The sequence below is a fragment of the Coregonus clupeaformis genome, unplaced genomic scaffold (assembly GCF_020615455.1).
Source record: "Coregonus clupeaformis isolate EN_2021a unplaced genomic scaffold, ASM2061545v1 scaf0330, whole genome shotgun sequence".
Taxonomy (NCBI): domain Eukaryota; kingdom Metazoa; phylum Chordata; class Actinopteri; order Salmoniformes; family Salmonidae; genus Coregonus; species Coregonus clupeaformis.
The window spans coordinates 24,247-45,701 of record NW_025533785.1 but is presented as its reverse complement, the minus strand read 5'-3'; the positions used below and the strand labels follow the sequence as shown (position 1 = coordinate 45,701).

General features: G+C 40.8%; 1 protein-coding gene across 1 annotated transcript; it reads left to right on the top strand.

Moving 5' to 3' along the window:
• Positions 1–987: 987 nt before the first annotated feature.
• LOC121558845 (pleckstrin homology domain-containing family A member 3-like) lies at positions 988–20,787 on the top strand. The gene is given in 9 exon segments (XM_045214877.1): positions 988–1,323; positions 6,986–7,102; positions 7,359–7,511; positions 13,562–13,707; positions 15,330–15,503; positions 19,470–19,490; positions 19,492–19,514; positions 19,747–19,862; positions 20,260–20,787. Coding segments are annotated over 9 exon segments (1,095 nt in total). The 5' UTR covers positions 988–1,118; the 3' UTR covers positions 20,400–20,787.
• Positions 20,788–21,455: the final 668 nt, after the last annotated feature.

The window sequence follows — 21,455 nt, the reverse complement described above, 5'->3', positions numbered from 1 at the left end:
CTCTGCCTCCGACCGTAAGGCTAGATGTGCCAAGCCAATGAGACATTCCTCAAGAGACTTGCAGCTGTAATTGCTACAAAAGGTGGCTCTACAAAGTATTGACTTTGTCAAAGACTCCAGTCACCCAAGTCATAGACTGTTTTCTCTGCTACTGCACAGCTTCCCCAAACTTTCTTCATCAATTTGAAGGATTCTGTATAAATTTGGAATTCATGTTGGAAAACAAAGTTGGGGGAAGTCTTCATAAATGTCACTTTGTGAATGAAACATTTGGCAAGATGTATTGGTCAGAAATTCCATATTCGAAAATTTTTGAATAGCACCAAATACAGTATATTATATAATTTCTCGAAAACGCTATCTCTGGTAGTACAAGCCAGTCTTGAAGAGCAGTCCTGGATGTTTGGTTGAAGGTACAGAAGGTTGAAACGAAGCGTTAGAAATTAACTGGATAGATAAATATTATTGGGAATTTTAAAATGCACTTTAGTTTACAGGGGAAGCTAAGGTAAATAGTTTTTATTGCAATGTACTGGCCGCCTACTCGTCTTTCTTGGATGACCTGCCAGTTACAGGCCTACCTTCCCACTTCCCTCATCTCACCAAAAGTAGGGGGTATGAAATCACAGCGATTATAGAGCTCGCCAGTTTGTAGTCCTAAAACCCTATGGGAAAAATTAATGGGGAAAGAATAGGGTTTTTGGAATAAATGCCGAAAATAAGGTCTGAGGTTAACACAGGTTTAGGAGATCTTATACGTTTTGTTGTATGAGATAATACGCGGTTCGTTTTCCACATAGTCTTTGTCCAACGAACCATGGCGTAGTGCAGACAAAAAAGACGCAATTACTATTTCTGTCTATTCCATGTAGGATAATTATTGAGTGTAAAGTTGTGTTAGTAAAGAGCATCTAAATCAAACGAGAGCTTGTATTTTGAAGGCTCAAAATGGAAGTGACGCGATTTTGTGCCGCCAGCAGTCTAGCAAGCAACATTTGTTTACAAATGTAGCTAGCTAGGTAGAAAGCAATCAGCTGGCAATCGGCTATTCAACGCTAGTTCAATAACAAAATGAACGGAATTCACCCTGTGTTGTTGTCTGACGCATAGTCATTCACATGGCATTATCTACTGTGAGATTAACATATATCTTTAGTTTGGTTTTAGCTAGCTTGCATCATGAAGTTGGCAAGCTAAATGGCTTGCTAGCTTTGGTATCAGTATTAGGTAGCGACGAGATTTTGGGGGACAAGTGGGTCGTGTGGTATTTCTGCAAGCACATTATGGAAGGAGTTCTCTATAAGTGGACAAATTATATGACAGGTAACGTTATGCATTGAATGTGTTTGGTCTATAGTTTATCTAGCTAGCTTGACTCTCGTTAGCATAGCTGTCATACTGGCATTAAATGTAGCTTCAGCAAGCTAACGTTAGCTCAAATACACAGCCTACATCTGATTGTCTGCCCTTCATAGCCCTTTCTGTGTAATTTGATATGTCTAAGGTAGCTAATTTATAAGATGCAACCTACACTTATGTAAGCTGGCTAACTCTGCCCTAACCGACAAAACTCAACTCCACGATTTACGATGGAGTTGAGCTGTGACTAGCGTTGTGGGCGGACTGGAGCGCAACTGTCACATTCAATTACCAATGTCGTGTGTAATTGCGGACTATTCTTTGGGTGCTGAAATCAGTAGTTTTTAAATAAAAACTTCATTTTATGTTACATTGGAGTGCCAGTCTGCCCACACTAGTCAATTGTGTGTGATTGCGGCCCGCAATTCGGGGTGTTCCTGCATGTGGGCGTGCCTGCATTTGCAGAAACTACCCATCCCCGAGCGTCCCATTGGTTCCTGCATGAACAGCCCGTCTCGAGCACGCTATCTTCATGCTTCTGTGACTCTTTTGATATTTTGGATTTTCCCTGATTGTCTATGTGATTAAAATGTGGTCAAAAGGGAAATAAAAGTATTATCTGAGTTTTTCGGGGTGAAGAATACCGGTGGCCTAGCTATCTACTGGTGTTGCCCCGCCTGCTGTGTACTGGAGTCCTCCTAGCTGGGTCATTCCTACATGGCGGTAGCTTTTGAACCTCATAACTTTAGGGAAAAATATATTTTTCATTTGTTAGATCCATTTTAAGTGCATAATCCCATACAGTTATTGCATAATAATAACAGGGTGGATCCTAGCCTGAAGACCCGACGTTGAATTGCATTGAATTCTATGTCGGGCAGAAATTAGCGTTCGGATCAGGAAAGTTTCCTCTGACCGACCTCTACAAGCCAGAATGCTGAATATAATCATACTTTACCAGTTGTCCGTGTGGTTGGTCCTTTTGTAGATAGGGAATGTGAGACAAAATATCCACAGTGTAGTGTTATCCAGCCGACCTTAAGTAGGCCAATGCTGGTCTGTTTATCGTTTTTATTTTCAATACTGATGCTTTTCGCATGTGACAAACACTTACCGATTTGGCGAACCTAACGAGCGGCAAACACTTCCAGCTGATTGCGAAGAAATGTGCTTGGTCGACTACATTCGGTTATGTTCGGCTATTGTTTACACATTGAGCATCACGTGCAATGCATCAACAGATTGAAAATACAAGCGACAGAACCCACCGACGCCACAAAAAGTGGGGTAAACAACGCTTTCCTGTGGATATCTCCACCTCCTACCACCAAAAGGACCAACAGCATGTACAACTGGTAAAGTAAGTGTAAATATCAGTTTATTCAAACTCCAATTTCTTGTTAACAAACTATAGTTTTGCAAGTCGGTTATGACATCTACTTTATGCATGACACAAGTAAGTTTTCCAACAATTGTTTACAGACAAATTATTTCACTTATATTTCACTGTATCACAATTCCAGTGGGTCAGAAGTTTACATACACTAAGTTGACTGTGCCTTTAAACGCTTGGAAAAATTCCAGAAAATGTTATCATGGCTTTAGAAGCTTCTGATAGGCTAATTGACATCATTTGATTCAATTGGAGGTATACCTGTGGATGTATTTCAAGTCTACCTTCAAACTCAGTGCCTCTTTGCTTGACATCATGGGAAAATCAAAAGAAATCAGCCAAGACCTCAGGAAAAAAATGGTAGACCTCCATAAGTCTGGTTCATCCTTGGGAGCAATTTCCAAACGCCTGAATGTAACACGTTCATCTGTACAAACAATAGTACGCAAGTATAAACACCATGGGACCACGCAGCCGTCCTACCATTGTGGTCCTCTGTACTCACTGGTAGAGCACGGCGCTTGTAACGCTAAGGTAGTGGGTTCGATCCCCGGGACCACCCATACACAAAAAAATAAAAAAATAATGTATGCACGCATGACTGTAAGTCGCTTTGGATAAAAGCGTCTGCTAAATGACATATTATATTATATTATATTATTATTTTATACCGCTCAGGAAGGAGGGTTCTGTCTCCTAGAGATGAACGTACTTTTGGTGCGAAAAGTGCAAATCAATCCCAGAACAACAGCAAAGGACCTTGTGAAGATACTGGAGGAAACCGGTACAAAAGTATCTATATCCACAGTAAAATACGTATTATATCGACATAACCTGAAAGGCCCTCAGCAAGGAAGAAGCCACTGCTCCAAAACCACCATATAAAAGCCAGACTACGGTTTGCAACTGCACATGGAGACAAAGCGTACGTTTTGGAGAAATGTACTCTGGTCTGATTAAACAAAAATAGAACTGTTTGGCCATAATGACCATCGTTATGTTTGGAGGAAAAAGGGGCTGCTTGCGGTCGAAGAACACCATCCCAACCGTGAAGCATGGGGGGTGGCAGCATCATGCTGTGGGGGTGCTTTGCTGCAGGAGAGACTGGTGCACTTCACAAAATAGATGGCATCATGAGGGAAGGAAAATTATGTGGATATATTGAAGCAACATCTTAAGACATCAGTCAGGAAGTTAAAGCTTGGTTGCAAATGGGTCTTCCAAATGTACAATGACCCCAAGCATACTTCCAAAGTTGTGGCAAAATGGCTTAAGGACAACATAGTCAAGGTACTGGAGTGGCCATCACAAAGCCCTGACCTCAATCCTATAGAAAATGTGTGGGCAAAACTGAAAAAGCGTATGCGAGCAAGGAGGCCTACAAACCTAACTCAGTTACACCAGCTCTGTTAGGAGGAATGGGCCAAAAATCACCCAACTTATTGTGGGAAGCTTGTGGAAGGCTACCCGAAACGTTTGACCCAAGTTAAACAATTTAAAGGCAATGCTACCAAATACTAATTGAGTGTATGTAAACTTCTGACCCACTGGGAATGTGATGAAAGAAATAAAAGCTGAAAGAAATCATTCTCTCTACTATTATTCTGACATTTCACATTCTTAAAATAAAGTGGTGATCCTAACTGACCTAAGACAGGGAATTTTTACTAGGATTAAATGTCAAGAATTGTGAAAAACTGAGTTTAAATGTATTTGGCTAAGGTGTATGTAAACTTCAGACTTCAACTGTATATTTGGAATCACATTTTAAAATAAGAACAAATATTTCCTGGCAACAGAACAGGCACCACATTGTAGGATTGACCCAGTTAACTAGCTAGCACACGGTGTCCTTTGATCCGGCTTGCCAAACACCTGGCCTCGCCATCGTTAACAGAACTGCGTCAAAGCAGTGCCTGCCAGGTAGGGTCGAGGGATACTGTCTACCGGTGTGCTAGCTAGCCACCTATCCCACTAGCTAGCTAGTGTATAGTGTCCTTTGCTCCGCTTGCTGAACACCTGCCCTCGCCGTCATTAACAGAACTGCTGGAAAACACTATCCCAACAGGCGGGGCGAAGGACACTGTCAACTGGTGTGCTAGCTAGCTACCTATCCCGCCTCCTGTTTGCTGTGTACCGGAGTCCTAGCTTGCTAACTAGCTACAGTGAGGGAAAAAAGTATTTGATCCCCTGCTGATTTTGTTTGTTTGCCCACTGACAAAGAAATGATCAGTCTATAATTTTAATGGTAGGTTTATTTGAACAGTGAGAGACAGAATAACAACAAAAAAATCCAGAAAAACGCATGTTAAAAATGTTATATTGATTTGCATTTTAATTAGGGAAATAAGTATTTGACCCCCTCTCAATCAGCTGAGATTAGGGAGCACACTCTTAAAGGGAGTGCTCCTAATCTCAGCTTGTTACCTGTATAATAGACACCTGTCCACAGAAGCAATCAATCAATCAGATTCCAAACTCTCCCACCATGGTCAAGACCAAAGAGCTCTCCAAGGATGTCAGGGACAATATTGTAGACCTACACAAGGCTGGACTGGGCTACAAGACCATCGCCAAGCAGCTTGGTGAGAAGGTGACAACAGTTGGTGCGATTATTCGCAAATGGAAGAAACACAAAATAATTGTCAATCTCCCTCGGCCTGGGGCTCCATGCAAGATCTCACCTTGTGGAGTTGCAAATGATCATGAGAACGGTGAGAATCAGCCCAGAACTACACGGGAGGATCTTGTCAATGATCTCAAGGCAGCTGGGACCATAGTCACCAAGAAAACAATTGGTAACACACTACGCCGTGAAGGACTGAAATCCTGCAGCGTCTGCAAGGTCCCCCTGCTCAAGAAAGCACATATATAGGCCCGTCTGAAGTTTGCCAATGAACATCTGAATGATTCAGAGGGAGAACTGGGTGAAAGTGTTGTGGTTAGATGAGACTAAAATGGAGCTCTTTGGCATCAACTCAACTTCGCCTTGTTTGGAGGAGGAGGAATGCTGCCTATGACCCCAAAACACCATCCCCACCGTCAAACATGGAGGTGGAAACATTATGCTTTGGGGATGTTTTTTCTGCTAAGGGGACAGGACAACTTCACCGCATCAAAGGGGACGATGGGCGGGGCCATGTACAGTCAAATCTTGGGTGAGAACCTCCTTCCCTCAGCCAGGGCATTGAAAATGGGTCGTGGATGGGTATTCCAGCATGACACAAAACACACGGCCAAGGCAACAAAGGAGTGGCTCAAGAAGAAGCACATTAAGGTCCTGGAGTGGCCAAGCCAGTCTCCAGACCTTAATCCCATAGAAAATCTGTGGAGGGAGCTGAAGGTTCGAGTTGCCAAACGTCAGCCTCAAAACCTTAATGACTTGGAGAAGATCTGCAAAGAGGAGTGGAACAAAATCCCTCCTGAGATGTGTGCAAACCTGGTGGCCAACTACAAGAAACATCTGACATCTGTGATTGCCAACAAGGGTTTTGCTAAGGGGTCAAATACTTATTTCCCTCATTAAAATGCAAATCAATTTATAATTTTTTTTTGTTGTTGTTGTTATTCTGTCTCTCACTGTTCAAATAAACATACCATTAAAATTATAGACTGATCATGTCTTTGTCAGTGGGCAAACGTATAAAATCAGCAGGGGATCAAATACTTTTTTCCCTCACTGTATCTAGCACCTATCTGCCCCCGCCCTCGTTAACAGAACTGCAGGAAAACATTGTCCGACAGGCGGGGGCGAAGGACACAGTTTACCATGGCCAGCTACCGTTGTTGCCCCCGCCTCTTCTTCTGTGGGGTTTATCGGCAGTTGCATCCATCGTAATGGTGCATTATTGCTACCTACTGTGCTGGAGCCCCCCTGCCTCCCGCCTGTGTACCGGAGTCCTTGCTTAAAAATGGACCAATAGAAGTATAAAGAGGGTTTCCTGCAAATGCAAGAATGCACACATGCATAAATGCCCCAAATTGCAGGTCGCAATTGCACCCTTCTCACACTAGTCGCCGCTCAACTCCATCGTAAATCGTGGAGTTGAGTTTAAACTACCTGGAAGAGAGTGTTTGACTAGGTGTTCTTGGTAATAATGGTTGGTTGTATTGATATCTAGCTAGGCTGATTCATCAGTTGTCTGCACAGGGAAGATAGCTAGCTAGCTACCCTGTAAAACAGAAGTTGTCAGCGCAAGAAGAACTAACCAGGCTAATCTGAAATGATTGCAGGGTGGCAGCCGCGCTGGTTTGTTTTAGACGATGGGATCATTTCCTACTATGATTCTCAAGATGATGTCTGCAAAGGAAGCAAAGGAAGTATTAAGATGTCCGTCTGTGAAATCAAAGGTATGATTTGTTTCTGAAAGGCCTATATTGTGCCACTCACCCTATGAATTTGATAGTGGTTACATTTCTCCACTCCCATCCCTCAGCTGTTTACCAAAACATTGGTGGGGTTTCTGCTTTATTGTTGTTTAAATCCCAGATTGCCCAGTTAAACCCCTCTAATCTCAGTACAGGTAGTATTTGCTATTGCATCTTGATTTATGGTTGATTCTTGTACTGTAGTGCTGAAGGGTTGTGTTGACATCTTTTTCATTAGTTCACCCCACTGACAATACCAGACTGGAACTGATCATACCAGGAGAGCAGCATTTTTACGTCAAAGCTGTCAATGCTGCCGAACGTCAGAAGTGGCTTGTGGCACTTGGAAGTTCCAAAGCTGGCCTTGCTGACACGGGGCAAAGAAAAAAAGGTACTGACCCAGCAGTGATTTCTTATTCATCATTACCTCCCCTGTGCTTGTCTCCCTCTCACATTAACATGCGTTGTCATTCAGTGCCCTAATCGAACATGTACTGTATAGGCCTATCCTTTAGGGTGTTTTCACATATTGTCCTCTTTAAAATAACTGATCTCAGTCCTCTTTAAAAGTGAACTTTGGCGTAAAAAAAAGCTACATAACTCAGTTCTCTTTGTATTCACACTGCCCTTGCCTTTGAATGAGGACTCAACTCCAGTTCACTTCACCTACACTACCAGTCAAAAGTTTGGACACACCTACTCATTCAAGGGTTTTTCTTTATTTGTACTAATTTTTACATTGTAGAATAGTAGTGAAGACATCAAAACTATGAAATAACACATATGGAATCATGTAATAACCAAGAAAGTGTTAAACAAATCAAAATATATTTTATATTTGAGATTCTTCAAATAGCCACCCTTTGCCTTGATGACGCTTTGCACACTCTTGGCATTCTCTCAACCAGCTTCATGAGGTAGTCACCTGGAATGCATTCTGAAAAGTTAATTTGTGGAATTTCTTTCCTTCTTAATGCGTTTGAGCTGACCAGTTGTGTTGTGACAAGGTAGGGGAGTATACAGAAGATAGTATTTGGTAAAATACCAAGTCCATATTATGGCAAGAACGCTCTAATAAGCAAACGGAAACGACAGTCCATCATTACTTTAAGACATGAAGGTCAGTCAATATGAACAATTTCAAGAACTTTGAAAGTTTCTTCAAGTGCAGTCACAGAAACCATCAAAGCGCTTATGATGAAACTGGCTCTCATGAAGACCGCCACAGGAATGGAAGACCCAGAGTTACCTCTGCTGCAGAGGATAAGTTCATTAGAGTTACCAGCCTCAGAAATTGCAGCCCAAATAAATGTTTCACGGAGTTCAAGTCACAGACACATCTCAACATCAACTGTTCAGAGGGGACTGTGTGAATCAGGCCTTCATGGTCAAATTCCTGCAAAGAAACCACTACTAAAGGACACCAATAATTAGAAGAGACCTTTGAGCCAAGAAACACGAGCAATGAACATTAGACAGGTGGAAATTTGTCCAAATTTGAGATTTTTGGTTCCAACCGCTGTGTCTTTGTGAGACGCGGTATGGGTGAACGGATGATCTCCGCATGTGTAGTTCCCAGCGTAAAGCATGGAGGAGGAGGTGTGGGGGTGCTTTGCTGGTGACAATGTCTCTGATTTATTTAGAATTAAAGGCACACTTAACCAGCATGGGTACCACAACATTCTGCAGTGATACAGCCATCCCATCTGGTTTTGGGCTTAGTGGGACTATCATTTGTTTTTCAACAGGACAATGACCCAACACACCTCCAGGCTGTGTAAGGGCTATTTTACCAAGAAGGATAGTGATGGAGTGCTGCATCAGATGACCTGGCCTTCACAATCCCCCGACCTCAACCCAATTGGTTTGGGATGAGTCGGACTGCAGAGTTAAGAAAACCAGCTAACAAGTGCTCAGCATATGTGGGAACTCCTTCAAGTCTGTTGGAAAAGCATTCCAGGTGAAGCTGGTTGTGCAAAGCTGTCATCAAAGCAAATGGGGGCTATTTGAAGAATCTCAAATATACAATATATTTTGATTTGTTTAACACTTTTTTACTACATGATTCCATATGTGTTATTTACCATAGTTTTGATGTCTTCACTATTATTCTAAAAAGTAGAAAACAGTAAAAATAAAGAAAAACCCTTGAATGAGTAGGTGTGTCCAAACTGTTGACTGGTACTGTATTTTGTGGTCCGAGTCCTCTTTGCATTCACATTGCTATGTTAAGAAAGGGACCAGGATCTTTTTCAAACATTCACTCAGTGCATTTTGAGTTTTTACAGTGCAGGACATGCAATTCCATCAGATCGTGTTATCGGACAGCTAGATATATGTACTTACAGGTACGAGGGACGCAAAAAGACAATAGACTCAAACATTAATTCATGTTCGACAACTCAGACTCGCAACGCATGTGGCAAGCACTACAGACTATCACAGACTACTACAGCAAATCCAGCTGTGCAGTGCCCACTGACGCCTCCCCTCCCAGGCAGAGGTGTACAAATTCTGTGCTCGCTTCGAGACAGACAATATCGAGCCATCTAGGAAGACTCGCTGCTCCGGACGACCATGTGCTTTTGCTCTCCGAGGCTGACGTGAGGAAAACTCTCAAAATACTCACAAAGCCGTCGCGCAGATGGCATCTCTGGTCGTGGTCCTCTGAGTGTGTGCTGACCAGCAGGCGGGCGTCTTGTCTGACATCTTCAACATGTCCCAGACTGTAGTCCCCAACTGATTTAAGCCCACCATGGTCCCAGTGCCCCAAAAAAACAAGGTGACATGCCCAAATGACTATCGTCCCGTCACGCTCACCTCTGTCATCATGAAGTGCTTCGAGAGGCTGGTCATGGCTCACATCAAGGCCAGCATGCCAGACACACTGGACCCTCTCCAATGTTCCTACCACTCCAACAGATCCACGGAAGATGCCATTTTCATCACTGTTCACCGGCCGTAACACATCTGGACAAGAGAAACACCTATGTGAGAATGCTGTTCATTGACTACAGTTCAGCATTCAACACTATTGTTCCCCTCCAAGCTCGACACCAAACTCAGAGCCCTGGGTCTGAACACCACCCTCTGCAACTGGATCATGGACTTTCTGACGGCCAGACCACAGGCTGTGAGGATTGGCAACAACACCTCCTTGAAACTTACACTTTGGAAGCTGATAGATTGCATTTAGTTAAAAGATTAGACATAATAATTATAATTAGAAGATAATATTAGCATGTAAATATTATTGGTAACAGAATAAATAGCAGAAGAATACTGCAGATAAAATAATGCTGTAATGGCAAAGGTGCATAATGATGGAGGAATTCAGATATGATGTCTTTGTTTGGGCGCTATCCAAATACTTTTTAAACTACGGCGCGACATGGTTCATTCAATGTGCCTATAAATCAGCACAATCTACTTTTCCATTTTTTTCTAATTACCGCTGTCTTGGAACTAGAATTGGGATCATGTACAGTGCCTTCAGAAAGTATTCACACCCCTTGACCTTTTCCACATTTTTGTTGTGTTACTGCCTGAATTTGTAGGCTATAAAAATAGATAAAGAGAGCCGCACACTCAAGCTCCCAGTAATTTATTGGGTAAACCTGAATTTAAAAAGGATAGAATTTAGATTTTTTGACATTGGCCTACAAACAATACCCCATAATGTCAAAGTGGAATTATGTTTTTTTAAATTTTTTACAAATTGGCTTGAGTCAATAAGTATTCAACCCCTTTGATATGGCAAGCCTAAATAAGTTCAGGAGTAGAATAATTGTTAAAAAGTCACATAAGTTGCATGAACTCACTCTGTGTGCAATAAGTGTTTAACATTATTTTTAATGACTACCTCATCTTTGTCCCCCACACATACAATTATCTGTAAGGTCCCTCAGTTGAGCAGTGAATTTCAAACAAAGATTCAACCACAAAGACCAGGGAGGTTTCCAATGCCTTGCAAAGAAGGGCACTGATTGGTAGATGATTACAAAATAAAAAACAGACATTGAATATCCCTTTGAGCATGGTGAAGTTATTAATTACACTTCGGATGGTGTATCAATACACCCAGTCACTACAAACATACAGGCATCCTTCCTAACTTAGTTAGGTCCTCTATAGCTCAATTGGTAGAGCATGGCGCTTGTAACGCCAGGGTAGTGTGTTCGATCCCCGGGACCACCCATACGTAAAAATTTATGCACACATGACTGTAAGTCGCTTTGGATAAATGCGTCTGCTAAATGGCATATTAATTTTAATTAATTTTACCGGAGAGGAAGGAAACCGTGCAGGGATTTATTTCACCATGAGGCCAATGGTGACTTTAAAACAGAGTTTAATGGCTGTCATAAGAGAAAACTGAGGATGGATTAACAACATTGTAAGTTACTACACAATACTAACCTAATTGACAGAGTGAAAAGAAGGAAGCCTGTACATATTTATTTTTTTCTTCTCCAAAACATGCATCCTGTTTGCAACAAGGCACTAAAGTAATAATGCAAAGTGTTATGTTTGAGGCAAATCCAATACAACACATTACTGAGTACCACTCTCCATATTTTCAAGCATAATGGTGGCTGCATCATGTTTGTGTATGCTTATAATCGTTTATGACTGGGGAGTTTTTCAGGATAAAAAATAAACAGAATGGAGCAAAATCCTAGAGGAAAACCTGGTTCAGTCTCCTTTCCACCAGACACTGGGAGATGAATTCACCTTTCAGGAGGACAATAACTTAAAACACATGGCCAAATCTACATTGGAGTTGTTTACCAAGAAGACAGTGAATGTGGCTGAGTTACAGTTTGACTTAAATCTTCTTGAAAATCTATGGCAAGACCTGAAAATGGTTTGTCTAACAATGATCAACAACCAATTTGACAGAGCTTGAAGAAATTTGAAAGAATAATGTTGCACAATCCAGGTGTGGAAAGCGCTTAGAGACTTACCCAGAAAGATTCACAGCTGTAATCGCTGCCAAAGGTGTTTCTACAAAGTATTAACTCAGGGGTGTGAATACTGATGTAAATGAGTTTTTCTGTGTTTAATTTTCAATAAATGTGCATACATAAAAAACAAACATGTTTTCACTTAGTCATTATGGGGTATGGTGTGTAGATGGGTGAGGAAAAACAGTCAATTTAATCCATTTTGAATTCAGGCTGTAACACAACAAAATGTGTAATAAGTCAAGGCCTATGAATACTTTCTGAAGGCACTAATTCCAATACAAAAAAATAGTAACGGAGAGCACTTTACATTACGGCGAACTCAGCAAATGAGGAGTTTGTTGTAAGTACATGGGGGCCATCTTTGGTAAGTACATGGGGGCCCATATTTATGCACCTTCACCATTGAACATTTTACACCCAATGTAGGCTACTGCCCCTTTAACAGCTAGCATTGATTTTGAGGTTAGTGGTATCTGTGATCCTTGGGAGGTCCCTACCCTAAATCCTACCCTTAACCTTAACCATTTTAAATGTCAACTTCAATGGGGTAATGTCAGAGTTGGGACATCCCAAGGTTCCCAGGTAGCGAGGACCTTCATTTTTGTACCCTATGTTGTGAATCTCACTAGCCCAAAGGCTGGCAGATGGCGATATTGAGTCTTTGGATATTGAGTCGTTTTCAACAACTCAATATCGCCATCTGCTGGCATTTGGGCTAGAATATTGACCAAATAGGTTGTCTTCTCACACAATTCAAACCCCAGAATCAAATAAACAGCGTAGGAAGCTCTCTTAACCTAGAAATCACATATTGCAAACAAATAATCTGAACATCGTGTCAGTACAAATCTCAACACATATTTGGGAATTTCTCTCCATCCTTGACAATCGCTAATCAATATCCAAAACGGCACCGTTTTTTTCCACGAACCTTCACATCATCATCTCTCTTTTGTGGCACCAATGTGAGGGGGTATGGCAGGGGAAACAGTGTTGCAGTAGTCTAGTGTGTGGTGCGGGAATAATGACAAAGCGAACCTGGGGGAGCTTTGTGTTCACATTGCCCTAAAAAAGGGAACCGGACTAAAAACAACCTTAAATGAGTGATCATGTGTTACCTTAGCCTGGATGCCAGTCTGTTTATGCTCTCTTGCTGAGTACTCCTTATGGAATTGTGATGCCAAATTACAGCAATGAAGTTGGCAAGAGCAGTGTTTCCCCTTTATGGATATCGCAATCGTGGCCGCAACTGTAAAAAAAATGTATGGAGATGTATAGATGTATGTCCCAGAAAGACCCCATCTCCCCCGCAGGAAGACCCCCCACCGCTAACTATGCCACTGCTGCTGAAAAAAATCCTAGAGGGAAGAGGACCAACAGATCTAGGACCACTGACCAGGTTAGAGTTACAGTACCTTACCTTAAACGGCCTATCACTAAAATAACAGTGTTCTATTTTTTTGATTGGAAGAAATAACAGAGACGACAGAATCTCTGAAAACGAAGATGTCTGAGCTGCGTCTCTACTGTGACTTGCTAATGCAGCAGGTCCACACAATAAAGGAGTCTGTGGACCAGGAGGACCAGGAAGGAGACCACTTCAATTCCAGCTCGGAGGTAACTATACCTGCATTGTTTCAGCTAGGCTGTGTCCCAAATGGCACCCTATTCCCTACATACTGCACTTCTTTTGACCAGAGACCTATGGGCCCTGGTCAAAAGTAGTGCACTGTGTGGAATAGGGTGCCATTGAATGCAGCCCAGTGTTGGCTGTCAGAAATCACCAGAGTGGGTGTGTTTGTTATTTTACTCTTCATCTACCCCAAATTAAATGGTGGTAGTGCCACTGTACCTTCGAGATCAGAGCGACAGGCCAAGATCTGGAGGGTTGCCGGTGCAAATCCCTGGGCTGGCGAGAAAATATCTGGTGCAAGCTGGTACTGCAGTTGTGCCCTTGAGCAAGGCACTCATCGTGTTTGGTGTGTCTGGGGTTGGGAAATAAAAACAGACAACAAAAATATGTATACATTTTGTTTTGATGGATACAGAAATTAAGTTAATTATGTTAAATCAGGGCTCCAGACTAACATTTCCACATGGTGGCACTGGTGCCAGTGACTTTTCAGTTTTCAGCCCACGATTTGGTCGCACCCCAACATTTGTTTTTTGAGGGTCACGCAATAGAAAAATTATCTTAGAAAGTAATTTCAATGTACAATGCTTTATTAAAAGTGTAATAGACTGATATAGTGTTCAATATATAAGTTGTTACATATAACATGTCAAGCAGATATTTTTGATATGCAACATAATCCAGTGATTGTCATGAATTTGGGGTTGATAATTAGGCTATTATTGTTATGTTTTACTGTCAAAATAGGACTCCAGAATAAAAATGTTTTGCCTTCATGTTTATGTTCACTAATATGACATACAGGCCTAATTCAATTGGTACTAATTCACAAAATTTCAAACACATTAGCTAGATTGCTAACTCAAAATATAACACCTACTGCTAGTTGCCATGTATTAATCTAACAGTAAATTAAATGTCCTAAAAAAACGTACCCAATGAGACCTAGTGCACTCGCGATGGACGATGTGCATTTCGGCAGCTCCGTATTTCAAAGTCATATCAGATATCTTGATTGTAAAAAAGTGTGTTTTGAGCTAAATATTGAGAGTTGAGAAATAAAAAGTATACCTACAGAAAGCAGAGACCCTCCTCTCTTTTGCATGGACAACAGCTTGCTTCCAATGTTGTGTTTTACATGTTTTAATGCTTTTTCGGGGTGCACGAGGGGGAGAAGAGGGTGTGAGAGACTCACTCATTTCATCAGCCGGCCCCAGCGAAACAGGCACAGTGGCAGGGCACTTTCATTACAGGAACCATGAGGATAATGCACTTTACTGTTTGACAAAAGCATGGTTTTATCCACCCAAAACAGTTGAAGTGTTGATTGAGGTGACCAGGTAGAATGTGCAACTTGCACTGGTATGTCCAATTAAAAATATAACCTGCACAGCCAAGTCAAAGGGTCGGTCACCAAATGTGTCGCCAATTTAAACAGAGCAGTTTCTTCACACCACCTAGGAAGGTCTGAGACGCGTCAGTGTAGTATCAAGCTAATATATTAGGCTTAATATTGTGTATATTTAGGTCTTTATTTTTGTCTGTGCCCAATCTCCAATTGTAGTTGACTGATTCGCCTCTCCTTGTGTTTTCTTTGTTGCTCCAGACTCTGAATGAAGCCTCCTCTTTACTGAGTGCCACGTGTAACACCTTCATCAAAACACTGGAAGAATGTATGAAGATGGCCAACTCCAAGTTCAAGACAGACATGGTGCTGTTGAACCCTCCAGATGACATGATGATGTCCCCTGTTTCTCCGTCCCCAGTACAGATGGCCCGGGTAGGATGGTATTCAACGTACTGTCTAGCTCCGGGGTGAAGTTTCCCCTAGGTACAGATCTAGGATCCAATTCCCCTCCCCCAATCCTATTAGTTGGGAAAATGCTAAACTGACCCGTGATCAACGTCTAGGGGCAACTTCACCATGCTCCGTACAGCTTCATTACAAGGGTGTGTTCATTAGGGCATGCAACAGACAGTGTTTTAAAAGCGGATTGCAAAATGAGCATTTCATATTGGAGAATTCCAGGTTGTCACTCCCTGTTTCAAACCGTTTTCTCCCATTTGATACCTAATGAACACTACCCAGATGTCTTATCTCTTTTTCAATGTGCTGCATCCTTGCTTGACTTAATCCATAGCATATGCCATACATACCCCTATGTATGCTAAACCAAAATATGAATGCAACATGCAACAATTTCCAAAGATTTTACTGAGTTACAGTTCATAACCCTATGTTAGGAATAACTTTACCCGCTCTGAGAAACAAGCCCTTAAATCTCCAGAATGACACATCTATAGTCATCCACCCAGTGGACAAGGGAGGTGCTGTTACTGTACAAGAATATGCTGTCTATAAAACTGAAGTACTCAGGCAACTGAATTATCAAACATTCTATAAGAGACTCACTACAAACCAGCTTTTTGCCTGTAATCGAACACACATGTCACCAAGGGCATGCACAATTGTGATATCACCAAAAGAGAACATAGATTATTGCGTAAAAACAGCTCCACCATGGTAATCTGCAGTCGCTAAAATACTGTTTAATTACATTGCCTTCAGAAAGTATTTACACCCCTTGACTTTTTCCACATTTTGTTGTGTTACAAAAGTGGGATTAAAATGGAAACGATCTACACTAAATACTTTGTAATGTCAAAATGGAAGAAAAATTATAGCATTTGTAAAAATGATTGGTAAATAAAACACTAATTTATCTTGATTAGATAAGTATTCAACCCCCTGAGTCAATACATGTTAGAATCAACTTTGGGAGCAATTACAGATGTGAGTCTTTCTGGGTAAGTCTCTAAGAGCTTTCCACACCTGGATTGTGCAGTATTTGCTCATTATTATTTTCTAAATTCTTCAAGCTCTGTCAAATTGGTTGTTGATCATTGCTAGACAACCATTTTGAGGTCTTGCCATAGATTCTCAAGCAGATTTAAGTCAAAACTGTAACTCGGCCACTCATGAACATAAACTGCCTTCTTGGTAAACAACTCCAGTGTAGATTTGGCCTTGTGTTTTAGGTTATTGTCCTGCTGAAAGTTGGATTAATCTCCCAGTGTCTGGTGGAAAGGAGACTGAACCAGGTTTTCCTCTAGGATTTTGCCTGTGCTTAGCTCCATTCCATTTCTTTTTTATCCTGAAAAACTCCCCAGTGCTTAATGATTACAAGCATACCCATAACATGATGCAGCCACCAGTATGCTTGCAAATATGGAGAGAGTGGTACTCAATAATGTGTTGTATTGGATTTGCCCCAAACATAACACTTTGTATTCAGGAAAAAGTTAATTGCTTTGCCACATTTTTTGCATTATTACTTTAGTGCCTTGTAGGCCGTCATTGTAAATAATAATTTGTTCTTAACTGACTTGCCTAGTTAAATAAAGGTAAAATAAAAATAAAATAAAAAAACAGGATGCATGTTTTGGAGAAAAAAAAATCTGTACAGGCTTCCTTATTTTCACTCTGTCAATTAGGTTAGTATTGTGGAGTAACTACAATGTTGTGGGTCCATCCTCAGTTTTCTCCTATCACCAGCCATTAAACTCTGTAACTGTTTTAAAGTCACCATTGGCCTTATGGTGAAATCCCTGGCAACTAAGTTAGGAAGGACGCCTTTATGTTTGTAGTGACTGGGTGTATTGATATACCATCCAAAGTGTAATTAATAACTTCACCATGCTCAAAGGGATATTCAATGTCTGTTTTTATTTTATATTTATCCATCTACCAATAGGTGCCCTTCTTTGCGAGGCATTGTAAAACCTCCCTGGTCTTTGTGGTTGAGCCTGTGTTTGAAATTCACTGTTCGACTGAGGGACCTTACAGATAATTGTATGTGTGGGGTACATAGATGAGGTAGTCATTCAAAAATCAAGTGGATCCCTGCAATGCGAGGATTTATTTTGCAACACTTCCGCCAAATCCATCCATTACGCATGGTTCTCCCTCTCAAGCGCTCCTTCTCAAGGATGCTTTCAAATCAATATTTTATGCTTTGCCTTATCATCAAGTTAATAGGTTATTGTCATCGGTGCTATTGAAAATCGGATAGCCTCCTTGTTTCAGTAAACCATTAGCCAACACTTTAAAGATTAAACGAAATGTCATGAAAGTTGACTATTTCTTCATTTTATTTCAGTGATTAAATGTATTTTTTCCTCTTATTGTAAACTGTAGGCTATAACAATTAAATTCAATTAAAGGCCTATATCACAAACCTATGTTTGTAGGTGATTCTGGTAGGCTAATAAAAGCATGTTGTTCGCAGCATAAACCAGCCTATTATCTCTAAAGTTGGTGATGGATACTTTACTTTAGGCTACTGTTAAATCACTTACAGGCTATTTCTCTGCCAGATCACATAAGATAACTAGTCCTACCGGTAAATGCGGTCTAAGCAATTTCCTTATGATATCACGTTACCTCCCTACATTGATGGAAAACTGTTGTTTACCTGTTGTGTCGCACACATTTAATTCAACATTTAATTTTAGCTCACAATCAAGGACGGCTGTGTATTCCCTCCAGAAGTGTAGCCCTACGACTATGTAGCCTTGTGACACTGTCCTGCTGCCGGTCCCGACTTAAATGTAATAGATTTTTTTGGAAATAGCATCCACATACGGTGGCGGCTTCATCTCAATGTATTTTTCCATTTTAGACTTTTCAAATATATTCCATTCTTCTTTCTCTTGTCTATATTATGGCTATATTCTCACTAATATTCCTTTATGTAATTAAGCTTTTACATGTGGATTTTTCTGTCTTTATAATAATTATAAGACATTTGTAGAGCACATTTCCCATGCTCAGTGCACATGTGATGCTTGTTCATGCTTGTTGCTGTGCGCAAATCATTTGACCACGGCAGTTTGAGATTATTACCTTTTATTTATGAAAAGAAGCTCATAGTGGCTTTTATTATTTACAATTTATTTCTGATATTTTAGCTTAATTAAATTGATTTATATTATGGTGTTTCTATTCCAGGAAAAAAAATTACTACCTAAAACATCTGTTAATACATTTGAAGTCCTTCAAAATTGGAAACTGACATTTCCTATAGTTAGAAAGTAGAATATAAACTAGATATAGGCTACTGTGGGTGAGGTAGGCTAAATAATAAACGAAAAATGCTAGGCAGAGCATGCCCAGAGTTTGGCTGAGCAGTACCATAGTGACATTGGAGCGGGAGAGAAGCCCGACACAATTTTTTTTATCTGCTCAAATTAAGCTCTGCTCCACGGCCTACATATATGCTCTGGCATTCAAAAGCAGCCCTGCTTTAGGCTATAAAATAACTGTCAATTAATAATCATATCAATGGTTGAAATGGCTGCAGCAACCATTACACGGTCTGAAAAGCTGCATAAGAAATTAGACCTAATTAGACAAAATTAATTAATGACAAACGAGATACTAAGTAATTCGAACGAGATACTAAGTCGTTCTAATGAGAGAATTCCAAGAGTCTATGTTTTTTAAACTTGTTTGCCTCAGGCTTCAGGGCTTCTGTAGACTTGAACAGAGACAGTGTTTTAGTTACCTATGTTACTTACTTTTTAGACACCGGTTTTGGAATGTACCACAATTGTGGATGTTGTTAGCTTTTATGCTGCTGTGAATAGGCTCAATGTAGGAATCATATTTTGTCATTTTAAAGTCCTTGATATTCAGTGATAGGCACAGGTACTAACGGTGTCCATTTCCTTTTTTCATTTGCAGATGAAGTGGTCCATAAATCACCCCGGGCACGTACAATTTCGACAGGTATTCTTGCGTGCAGAAAACATTCCACTGTTTCTACTACAAACAAAGGTCCTTGTCATTACCCGTGTGCTTCTAGGTGTAGGGGGTGAATTTGCCCTTAGACGCTGATCTTGGGACAGTTTGATATTTCCCCCACTAACGGTTAGGGTTGGGGAAGCTGATCCTAGATCTGTATCTAGGGGAAACTTCATCCCGGAGCTGTGTTTCTAAGTGAAGCCTTTGTCATTTCCAGGTCTGGCCTCCCGCCAAAGGAGGGTGTGTTATCAGGTCAAAGGTCAACCCAGAGGAGGACACGGACTTGTTCGGACACAGAGGCTCACAGTGACAGCTGTGTTTATGAGATGGACCGTAAGGGATATGAACAAACACACACACACACACACACACTGCTCCCCTCAACCATTACAGTAATTACCAAATTATGTCACTCCTCAGACTCAAAGTTTGTGAATTCAAATACCAGACACCTTCCATATGTTTTCATTTATTTATTCATAAACCAGAGTGTATTTCTTTAGCATTTTGTTATTTATGTTAGTTCAAGTATTTTTATTGCACACATACATTCCCTTTTTATAAGATGTTAGTCATGGGTGGTATCTAGTAGGCCAGACAACGTACAAAAACACTTTGGGTTCTAATTGGTCAAGTTCATGTATGATATGGCACCTCCGTTTCAAAATACTTTATCCTGTTATCTCCTGCTGAAAATGAGCATGGTCTCCATTTTGTCTCATCCATACAGGCGCTGCTGTGCTGTGTCTCAATGCCAGTGTGAACAGGGACTCCTCCCACAGTATCCCTGAGGAGAGTGGTGCCATCAGTCCTACCAGTCCCAGAGCCATGTCAGACACAGACACTCCAGAGACTGACCTGTCTATCTGACCTGTCCTGTCACTCACCAAATACATTACAGTGGCTTCAGATAAAGAGAGACTGGGCCCGAATTCACAAACTTTCATAAGAATATATTTGAGAGGTTCTAAGAAAATCATGAATTCTTACGAATATTTTTGAGGAATTGCACTTATGAACAATATTATGGACTTTTTTTTAAAATTTTCTTAAGAAGCTTATTTTTTCTTTAGAAGTGTTTTGTGAATCCAGGCCTTGGAGTTGAGATTGGTAGTCTACTGTCAAGTAACTGGTCCGTCTGGTCAATAGGCCTGTGCAAACTTGTAGGCATAGTACTGTATATATTTTATGAAGAATTAATAATGACTTGGCTAAAGCGTAAATAGTTGTGAATTCTGCAGAGCTGTATGTAATCAGATACTTCCAGTTACTCCACTGAAGTTAGACTGATATGAGGCTACTGTAATGTGAGGTGTTACCAGGGTCGTGTTCATTAGGGCACGCAATGGAAAAAAGTTTTAAAACTGAAAAAGAAAATGAGCGTTTCTTATTGAACGACTCATTTGTCGTTTTCTTCCCTTCAGTGCCTAATGAACACGCCCCAACTTTTATTGCTCACATACTGCTATGCAGTCACTGCTTGGCATTGCATTAATGATATTTTCAAAACGTATTATATTATTTCCTGTGGAAGCATTGCTTTGCACTTTAAGAATTATGGATAAAAACAAAGTCCTTTTTGAATGTTTGTACTATTCCAGGAAGTTTTATGTTATTATTGTAGAATAATATGTTTGGTTTGTTTAATATGCAAAGTTACTGTTCATTCACTATGGAGTAAAAAATTGCGCTTGAAACACATTAGCCTTTAACTGAAACCCTTAAATGTCAGGTTTGCTAACTGTTCCAAGGACCAATTCAAAATGTGTGTATGTGGTGACATTTTCATCAATGGGCCGAGTTCGCTTGCATCGCCTGGGACCCCGGGTGGGCAGAGTTTGTCTATTTTAGACCCTTCCATTGGTCCTAAAGTGAAATCTCCACCCAACCAAGTCACCGGGGGATGCAAAACAAACTCGCCCAATG